At 40.0% G+C, this 10,792-nt stretch overlaps 2 protein-coding genes across 2 annotated transcripts; one reads left to right on the forward strand and one right to left on the reverse strand.

Annotated features, from left to right (window-relative positions):
* Positions 1-534: 534 nt before the first annotated feature.
* Positions 535-3,108, reverse strand: stpg1 (sperm-tail PG-rich repeat containing 1; the record flags this gene model as incomplete). Its single annotated transcript, XM_080045825.1, has 8 exons — positions 535-608; positions 1,306-1,490; positions 1,582-1,750; positions 1,877-1,985; positions 2,074-2,253; positions 2,475-2,576; positions 2,872-2,999; positions 3,087-3,108. The coding sequence occupies 8 exons, from the start codon at positions 3,106-3,108 to the stop codon at positions 535-537; spliced, it is 969 nt and encodes a 322-aa protein (XP_079901951.1).
* Positions 3,109-3,315: 207 nt separating this feature from the next.
* Positions 3,316-7,278, forward strand: meaf6 (MYST/Esa1-associated factor 6; the record flags this gene model as incomplete). Its single annotated transcript, XM_080045050.1, has 7 exons — positions 3,316-3,405; positions 4,200-4,315; positions 4,502-4,589; positions 4,704-4,749; positions 5,107-5,299; positions 6,517-6,550; positions 6,868-7,278. 7 exons carry the CDS (start codon positions 3,316-3,318, stop codon positions 6,880-6,882), a joined length of 582 nt encoding a protein of 193 aa, XP_079901176.1. The 3' UTR covers positions 6,883-7,278.
* Between the last annotated feature and the right edge of the window lie 3,514 nt (positions 7,279-10,792).

Here is a 10,792-nt window from a genome sequence, read left to right on the forward strand (position 1 = left end):
AGGGAGTGACTGTTGTGTCCATTTGTGTTTTGGGTTAGGCCACCATCCCTGCCTCATGCCCAGTGAGTCACATTGCTCACATACAGAGTCACACTCACACCCCTCCGCCTGCCCTCTAGCAGTTGGCATGGCGGTGTCATCTCAAGCTCTCAGCTGTTACCGTGGCACCACAGACTGTAGCAACAGCTGTTGGCAACTGCAGCAACATTAACTGCTATTGCATCTCCACATTAAAGCATCACGAAACTGGGGTGAGGATAAAACATGTGGCTTTTTATGTGTTTTGACATTCCCTTACTCGCCACTATGGATACATAATTAAAATATTTCATCTTCCAAAATATCCCGACAGTGTTACAACATCTCGTTGACCAACTTAAGGGCTGAAGTTTACTAAATGGTTGCAAACATTTATTAAGATTTGAATAATTGTTTCTCAACAAATACTGATCTAAAAAATGTCAAGCATTTTAATATGGATAGATTCAGATGTGGAAAAGTTACATATCTGCAGCGCAGGTTTCCTTGAGAGCTTCACATGGGAATCCAGATTCTGGAGTCGTTGTAAAAGAAGGACTGCTTTGGCACACATCGAGGATCATAGAAACCTGGAAAGAGGAAGACAGAGTTTAACTTTGGCTCCAAACTAAAATGAATCATCCACCGACTGCATTGCATGTAGATTGTGATAATCTACGGTCAAGTATATGACAATGAAAATTTGATTTGTCAAAACCTACAATGTGAACTACTTACAAAGGCATTATGAACAATAAATATCAGAAAAAATAGTACCTTTTTTCAGCCTATTCCTTGACTTTATACATGTTTCTTTGATATTTATATAAACTGGGAGACTTAAAATTTGGGACTGATGGGGTTAAAGCAAAAAGCCCTCAGCAGACTCCAGAAGTTACTTTATAATGAATTCTTGTCATAAATTTTTTATGCGGACCTACTAAGCCTTACCCGGCCTCATTTAAATATACTTCAGTCAGCAATTTTCCACATGTACCACACTAAATTTCAACAGCTCCAGGCACAGGTATGCAAATTTATTGCAAACCTAATCTAATAGCAGTTTACTTAAATATGCACAGATTAGCATGTGACTACTATAAGGAAACTAGCAAGTGAAAATCACAACCACAGTAGTCTGTATCCCAGGCGATTCTGCCATTTTGAATGAATAAATGTATTGTGTTTAGGGAGCAGTGAGGTTTTTGGAGCTGCATTGGATACATCACATCACCTGTATTTGTCTAGTTTTTTCAGAAGCGAACAGCATTTTAAATTAGACATTACCTGGACCGGGCCTCATCTCGTATTTTTTGTGTGATCTCTCAGTTCTGGAGGCAAACGCAGCACTGGGCATTGGCAGTTTAGATGGACCGTTATAATCCGCTATGTCATACTGCCCCGGGCCTGGAAAGGGAGGGTCCTTAGGAACAATCAGAGCAGGGGCCGATATTGCCAAGTAACATCCTCTCCTTTAAAATAAAGTCAAAAGAATTCACATTTTTTGACTATTTTCAAGAAGTACCTATTACCCAAAGCAATAAACATTGTGTGTTTACTCACGGCAGGACGGTCCTCTTCACCGGGGCGGGGGTCCGATGGGGACTGTAGGCTCCTGGTCCTGGGACACGTTGGTCCTTAGGAGTAGGGATTCTGTGGGTTGTTGATTTGAAGGGGGACAAGACGGCCTTAGAGCCTTCCTGCACTGCATTCTTGTTCACTTCATAATGGCCTTCACAAAAAAAATCATGATGCAAGATTAAACTAAGCTAAACCCAATTTAAAATAAAGAAAGATGGAAGATAAAAAAAAAAACACAATAACATGGAAAACCTATTGTAGGGATAGAGTTAATTACATGGTGATGGCCCATGTTTGCTTATGCCAAAAGAGTTGCGTCCAGTTTTTGACAGGAAAGGCGCCGTACCGACCACAGTGGAGTAACTCTCTCTAACACCACCACTGACCTGAGGAAACAAAAAAGCTTCATGTTAACTACATGACACACAACATGGTTTCAGAGTACAGTATGATAATAATAATTTAAATACATACATCATACTGATTCGGGGCTGGGGTTTTGTGCTTGGGACCATCTTGCGGCACAGCCAGAGGCAGCCTGAACACCCTGGAGGCTCCAACGTTAAAGTCATACTTGTCTGAGATGCAGCTGGGCAGGCTGTACTCATTTGGTCCTGGGATGCCTCGCTGTGTGTGACTGAAAGACCTGGCAGCCTGTCACAGACCAAGAAAAGCAATTTTAATGTTCCTGCAAGTGAACAAGCAATCGAGAGAATCTACTTGGACTTCATGTACAATTAAGAAAATAGTTATATTATTGACAGGATGTAAATATGAAGTGTTGGATAATTTATTTTTTTAACTTGATTTTTGTGTTTCCATAACCCTGTTCAGCCTGAAGCTGAAATCAGTGCACATAACACATGGGAACTGACCTTGGATGCGACAAAGCCTGTGGTGCCTTTCTTTGAGAAGGAAGGACTTTTGAATTCAGTGTCGTGGAGAGAACCATAGCTGCCCGGTCCTGGATTTTCATTCTGAAACAAACAGATATAGATAGATACTTTACTCAGTATTGTATTCATGTTGAATTAATATTTTTAGATTGTCCGTCCAGCACGGGAAAAGTCTTGGAAATTGGACTTGTAGCTGAAGAGGTGCCAGTTCTTGGGCAAGGCAACATGCATAAAAAAACATGTGTTGGGGTCCTGTTTGTGCATGCGTGTGTGTGTGTGTTGGGCCTGTGTGTAAAGTATCAAAAACAATAACATGGTGAAAAGTGAAATCAATACAACATGTCTCCTATCTTAGAGCGGTGTTGAAATACCGTACCACACAGACGTGTAAAGGAAACCTCTTCACTTGGGATGAAAACCCCTTCTTTTCTTGATTTTTTATCACCACAGTTTGGTATTTAGTTGGTATTGAAGATGTGACATTACAAGCTGGGTTCCCAACGGCTTTAAGAGATTTAAAAGAAAGGTTTTGTCACACATTATGTATATTTTTCAGCATAAACATGAAATAAGGTTTTCATTTAGACTCACTGTTATCAGTTCCTCGGTACATGTTTCCTATGGTAAAAAGTTACTGTTGAGGTCAGTAAATGTCGTTGCTATGGAGACGTGAAAACAATGCATGCTTCAATCCAGCTGACCGTGGACCTGACGCGCTCGTTGCGGTCTTTTAGCGCCATCTCCCGGTAAAAGGTTGTCTTACCAGACGCTTTTACTTCCAACACCGCGGCTATTTTGTTTCTAGATTTCTCAATCCATCATGGCGATGCACGCGAAGGCGACCCCGCCGCAGATCCCGGACACCCGCCGGGAGCTTTCCGAGCTGGTGAAGAGGAAACAAGAACTCGCTGTAAGCTCATGTTCCCCCGTTCTCGTCAACGATTAAAGTGGCATTACGTGTTTTACCGTTTAGAATCACATTGAGCTGTAACTTTAGCGGAGGCCTCGCTAAGTGCTAAGCTAATGATAGCGGCTGCTAACGGTTTGCGGCTGCGCTGTTGAGTGCTAGCTCCTGCTAACTTAGCTAGCGAGCTACTGTTAAGACAATATGATCATGAGCGTGATTTTACCAGCTGTTGTCTAGATTTCTGACGTTTGCTCTGTTGGTAAACTTTATTTGCAACACAAGTGTCTTGCTATAATTTTTATTTAAATTATATTACCTTTTGGGGCTCACTGGCATTGCATCAGTGTTGTTAGCCGAATATGCTAGCTAATTACCATAGATACATTTTTAGCCGCGGCGCGGAGTTCTCGCGATACTTTGGCTACACAGTTGTATAATCAGAAATATTTTATTGATTCTCGGGGGGAATTCGGTTTCGTTGCAGTTGCTCCCATTTTATAGTAGAGATACAATAGAAATACGTATGTCAAAAAACTATCTGCCTCAACCTACAATTTATAGCATAACAAAACAAAAAATATAACGGAATACAATATGTAATGGCAATAATATGGTCACAGTGATCCATGGTTAGTTTGGAAAAAAACAACTCCCATAGAAAGAGAAACATAATTAAATAGGAAATACAATTTGAACGGACCAAAATGCCCACACATCTGTCTGAGCCTGTGTGCACAGTAATGTCTCCTTTTGTCACAATTAACACCAAGTTTAATCTGATTTATTCTACATTCTAGGAAACGCTGGTGAACTTGGAAAGACAAATATATGCGTTTGAAGGCAGCTACCTAGAAGACACCCAGATGTATGGTAACATCATTAGAGGATGGGACCGGTACCTCACCAACCAAAAGTAAGTGTCAGTGTATAAGCCATGTTTCTTATAAGGTTTCTTTTGAGATGAAAACAATGACACAGAAATGGTTTAACAGTTAAGTCTTATGGAATTAATGATCAGGTGCATGGCCAGAACTCTTTGTCATACCAGTTTATCATGTGCTTCTGACCTAATCATATTTTGGTTTTGGTTTTTTAACAGGAACTCCAATAGTAAGACTGATAGAAGGAATAGGAAATTCAAGGAAGCAGAGCGTTTATTCAGCAAGTCGTCCGTCACATCAGTTGCAGTAAGTCCCTCTGTCACTGGACTTATCATCACAATATAATATATGTTTTGATCATTTGCAGTATGACAAGAAAATGACTGCTAATGTAACTGTTTGCTCTGTTTTCATTCACAGGCGGTTTGTGCACTCGGTGGGATTCCAGATCACATGAATGAAAAACGTGAGTTTGTGTTTGTAACTTACTCAAGCCAAGCAGGTTTGGAAAGCTTTCATTCACATATAGTATTATTATTATAGGCCTTTTCTTTTCTTTTCTTTTCTTTTCTTTTCTTTTCTTTTCTTTTCTTTTCTTTTCTTTTCTTTTCTTTTTTTAATATTTTTCTGTGTGTCTGTGTTTTCCCCTTTACTGGATAATTTCAAACTCAGAGTTGAAATGGGGAGAGAGAGAGAGGAAAGACATGCAGCAAACAGCCCAGGCCATAGTTCAACCCTAGTCCAATTGTATGTGCTCAGGGCGCCCCCAAAGTCTTTGGTACTTTCTGACCCTGAGTCTGTGGTGTTGTTTGGTTCCCATCAGGTGAAGCCGGCAGCGGCACAGAAAGCGACGCGTCTCCAGACCTGCAGAACCAGGAGAACGAGCCGAGTCAGGAGGACACGGAGGACGCAGACTCCACGCTGCAGGACCTGAAGCCCCAGAAAGCCGCCTCCTCCTCATCCTCAGGCAGCCACCACGGGAGCCACAAGAAGAGGAAGAACAAAAACAGACACAGGTACAAGATAATGGACGCACTGTGCATTTTTTAATACACATAATTTCTTTATTTAAAAGCGACGTTGCACATTAATCAACATGAGCACCAGAGTCCATCATGTAAATGTGCCAGATTTAGCCATACAGGCGCTGTTCACTGTCACTGTTAATTGACATTCAATTTCAGGATTTCTTGATCATGGAGCCGAGACTGTTCAGAGCTGATCTTGATGTTTTTTTGCACTCACAATACAAAGAAGGTCTAATAAGATGTTTTGCGGCGTTTTTCATGTTGAATGTGTTACCCACCTTTTTAACGTTAACTTGTGTTCCTTGACTCAGGCCTCACTGTTCTAACCACATAGTAACACAGCAGGTGCTCTCAACCTAACACACTGTGAAGAAGTGCCTCTCTCTCTCTCTCTCTCTCTCTCTCTCTCTCTCTCTCTCTCTCTCTCTCTCTCTCTCTCTCTCTCTCTCTCTCTCTCTCTCTCTCTCTCTCTCTCTCTCTCTCTCTCTCTCTCTCTCTCTCTCTCTCTCTCTCTCTCTCTCTCTCTCTCTCTCTCTCTCTGTCTGTGTGTAAAGTCTGGACTGCTGTATAATGTAGACATAGTAGGGCTTTAGACTGAGGTTGGTGAACTAACCGCTGCTGCTTTCTTCCTCCTCCTTAACGCTGCCTCCTCCCCCCTCCCCAGTCCTTCTGCCATGTTTGATTATGACTTTGAGTAAGTCTGAATTTTACTTGCTGCTCCTGTGGTGCATACATCCTGCCTGCTTGTAAAAAAAAAAACCCTCATCCTGCAACTTCTCCACAGTTTTTTCTTCTCTGCCGAAGTTGAAATAGAGTTTGACTCCACCTTTACAGCCTGCTAGTTAATTAGTCATACTGCATGTCCAACACTTCACTCTTTAATTTTGAATGCCAATATCAGCATGCAGCATCTCTGACTCCATTAGACATTCTTGCATGCTACTGGGATACTTTCATATCTTTTTTTTACCCCAGGTTCATTTCACTTGTGCTTCCCCAATGCCTGCAATTGAATAAAACATTGCTGGTCTTTTCAGATGCTTGACAGATTTGTGCACAAGAACAATGTCATCGTCATATAGTGTTCTTGTTTGGGGCTTGGTTTGAGGCTCATTTTTTATTCATGACATACATAGGTACCTTCCATCAAACTTGTATGATTGATTTGTACTTGTCTAATGCAGCCTTAATTTGTTTTGTTGCAGATTCGACATGAAGGTGAACAAGAAACCGAGAGCTGTAAGTTGTTTTGTTTTCTGAATATTAAAATACTTTCATTTTAGAAGCCACTTTAGATTATTTCACAATTTAGTTTTCTCTTTATATTGTCAGAAAATTAAAAAAAATTAAAGATTGTTCATTCAGATATTCAGTTCACTATCACTGAAATACTTCAATCCTCATATTTTAGAAGCTCAAATAGCAAATATTCAGCGTTCTTGCTCTAAAATGATAAAATATTTGTTCATTGATTTTCCTTCAATCGATTAATTGACAGTGATCGCTGTCTTTATGATAATATTTTTTCTAATGAACAATTCTCTGTCCTCCTGCAGGATTATTCAACTTAACACCGACGACTGTACGACCCGGACACACATGAGGATACGTTTAAAGAAACAAGTTTTCTGGACTTTGAACTTTTTAATGCCTTTTTTTCTTCATTTTTTATTTCTTCGGTTGTCATATTTTCCGTCTGTACTGTGTATTGCTTGAAACATTCCCCCCTGCCACCTACCTTTGGTCACGGTTAAGATTTTTTTAACCTGCCAATTACGTAGAAATCTGGTGTTGCATGTTACTCGAGGCCGGATGGGGGCCCACTTCAAGTAACTCACCATCTTGTATAGTGTTATAAAAAAAAGATTGTATTTATTATGTAGTAAGTTTCCATGTTTTCCATTGTAAGAATGTTATTTCCCTTTTTTTTTTTTTTAAGCGTCACATAGTCGTATAACCCCTGAATACCCTGGATTCTTTTATTATGGTTTGTTTTTCAGAAAATAAAAAAAAATACCAGTAACGTGAACATGTTTTCATTTGTTTGATTGCTGGCTGTATTTCTCATCCTAAACATTTGTGCCTTGTGTTGATCGCTGCCAGATGTGTGCTTGTGAAAACTGACCAATAGTTGGATTGAGTTCCCACACATATGGTCCTTTTAAAAAGTTATTTTGTGGCATAGCTTCTTTATTTTTAAGAGTCCCGATATAATCAGTGTTTACCTAACTGGTATAGAGAATAGCCAACACATTCTCCTCTTGACAGTTCTCTTGTTTGTTTTATGAAAATAGTTACAAATGTAAACAGCCATCTTGGATCACAAGATGATGACAGCACCACTGCACCATCCAGTGCTGCCTGGCTTTTGTCAGTCTTAAACTTCATTATGTCATGCTGTTTTAACAAATAGATGATTTAAACACTTGGAAAGTCCTTTCTCGCATATTCTCTGGTCCACAAATGTTTATGAAAAGGTGCAGCATCTAAGAGGTTTAAATGCAATATCCAAATATTTCACTAGGCAGCGCCAAAACGCTTTATCTAAATGGTGAATCACAATGACAAAGGTTTGATACCTTTTCAAATGTATCCACTTGCAACGATTTAAACCTGCAGTTAAATTGGTTTGTACAAATCCTTCACAATATTCAGTTCTTCTATTGGAAATGTAAATAGTACGGTGTACTACACCGAAATACTGCAATTAATAAAAACATAATTAAAGCCATGAAGGAATACTCATGTTGGTGAGGTACATGACTCTATATGACCCTGTGTAAACATCAACTTGTTAAAAAAAATAATGTAGGAACTCAATGTAGTTAATGCTTTCTTCTAACCATTTGGTAAATTTGCTTGTTTATTTGTTTTTTTGACACCATTTAAGAAGAACTACCACACTCTTTTACCTGTCTGTTAGTAACATATGAATTTAAGAGTATAGCTCATAATTCTCCTACAAACGTTTTTTTTTGTTTTTCCTAAAATTTCAGAACATTCCTTTATTTCCCTGAGCCACTGCTCTATATTTTCCTATTAGAACTTTGGGTGTAAAACACACATTTTAAAGTTCCCTTGAAGAGTATTTCCAAACGTGTAGTGCTTGAATCTTGCACATGAGTCACAACAACCAGCCTGAAAACATCACCACATTGGGGGGGAGGGGGGTTGGAGACGGGCGTCCCGAGGAACCAGAGCTGCTGACAAAACACAAATGATGGAGAGAGTGACTGGGAAGAGTCCATCCCAGGAATGCAGTCATCGGTTTAACCGCTGCTTCATCCTGCCGTCACATTTCATCTGGAACGACACAATGATGTGTTTCATTGCTCTGTTTCTCTAGCAGGCAGTTAAAGGTTATAATCCGTTTTCTCATGGTTAAGACTCAAATATCTCAACTGTTAATGGATGAATTGTGCAGAAATTTGGTTCAGACATTCATGGTACCACTTTGGGTGACTTTTAGGATCACAACGTTACCATTTTGGTCTTCCAATTGTTGTTGATTCTAGTGGAACCTTTGGACAAAAGTTTTTTTATGACACCATCTCCGGCTGTCCCAAAGATCTTGCCGAGCGTGTGCATTTGTTTTTGGAAGCAAGTGAAAGAGAGACCGCTCTATGTCAGAGTAATAATGGTAAACTTGGATTAAGTACCATGTTAAGTACCTGTTTGGGAAATGCAGGATGTTCCGGTCTTCCTGCCGTAAATCGTTTTGTTTAAAATAGCTTTCTTTTCGCTGTTACAGGCCCATGGTATGTAATTTATTATTACCATCAGAGGGAAAATGAGAGTGCTGCCATTAGGTCCAAAATGCCAATACTTTGGCCAAAAACCAAAATGCGATCAAAGAGCTGCTAGCGTGACTATAGAAAATACTTGACATTTTAGCCCTTTAACTACTTTATTGCTCAGACAGGTGTCTTTTTGATCCTGTGAATGCTTTAGGGTTTCTCTGGGGCCTTCACCTCTTTACCTGGGCTGCTGATTCACACAGTAATGACAGTGCATTGAGCATTTAACACAGGTTTGGAGACATACTGTACATTTTTCTCCCAGTGGTATTATTTCCTCGTCTCCTCCCATGTCTACTTCAGCCCTCCAACGCATAGATACCGTAGTGTTTGTGGTTGGGACCAGATTACATGTCAGACTGACTCATGACTCACAAGTCACAATCAAACTAACGACGTAATGCAACCTGGCTGGAAAGTCACACTCACACCAGAACACATTCCACACATTGAACGTGTGTGTGTGTGTGTGTGTGTGTGTGTGTGTGTGTGTGTGTGTGTGTGTGTGTGTGTGTGTGTGTGTGTGTGTGTGTGTGTGTGTGTGTGTGTGTGTGTGCGTGTGCATGTGTGTGTGTGTGTGTGTGAGTAATGAGGCATGAATGTACAACGTATGTTTCACCACTTAAACTGCAAAACTTTGTTTCATTTCCTGCCACTTCTGGAAACTATCTGGAAAGAACTGACCGAGGCAAAAACTTGAACGGATCCGCTCCGAGCCAAACAGAATTCCTTCAGATGAACTTAAATGAATCAACTGAAATGGCACTTTTAACATTCTTTGTCCAGATGAGCAAATAACAACCAATTAACAAAGTTCACATTTGCAGTCCAGGGCTTCAAGAGACTCTGGTTGGCTGCCAAATACTCTGGAGTTTGACTTTCAACAGTTCCTCTTAATGTTTCCTTAAGGATGTTCAGGGTCCAAAAAGCCGATGGCCATGTCTCCCCAGGGAAGCTCCCTGTCTGATTATAATGAATGATGTTGTTGTTGAAAACCAGCATGTGTGTCAGTCCCAATATGAAATAACAGCAACGTTAAGTATACTGATTCCTTTACCAGAAAGGAAAAAGTTTGCAGACAACGACCTTTCCTGGAAATCGAGCTTCTCTGGGTTGTTTGTCATTTGCTACGCTGCTGTTACAAGTCACCGAATATGGTCAGAGTGCGATTAAAAAAGGCAAAACTGTGTTTATAGGTACTTTCTAAGTAAAGTTAAGATATGGATTCCTATATCTTAACCTGATCTTATCCAATGGATGACTTTAAATGTAGATTGTTACTTCTAAGAAATCACTTTGCTCACCTTAACTTAACTTAAAAAAAGGTAATGCAGAAAAATATGTATTTTGACTTCTTAACCCCGGTGTTTATTGATGTTGCAATATAACACACACACACACTTGTGATATACAGTATATCCATTTGTGATATTTCTGCCACTGCCCTAAACCCAATGGATGTTTATTGAATGTCATGTGTGAGGCTAATAGCTTTGATTAACTGGAGCAAACAAGTAGAGAAGAACATACACCAGACCTCCCTGTCAACATGTTTCATTGGAACTATCTACAGAAGAAATAGTCCCCATGTAAACAGTTGACAGCGAAGCCAGTGTATGACGCGAAGTAAAGGAGTAGTAAAATGTTTCCACCACAAATAAAATTAACCTCCAATATAGTGATA

Source organism: Ammodytes marinus (genome assembly GCF_949987685.1).
Source record: "Ammodytes marinus genome assembly, chromosome: 17".
Lineage (NCBI taxonomy): Eukaryota > Metazoa > Chordata > Actinopteri > Uranoscopiformes > Ammodytidae > Ammodytes > Ammodytes marinus.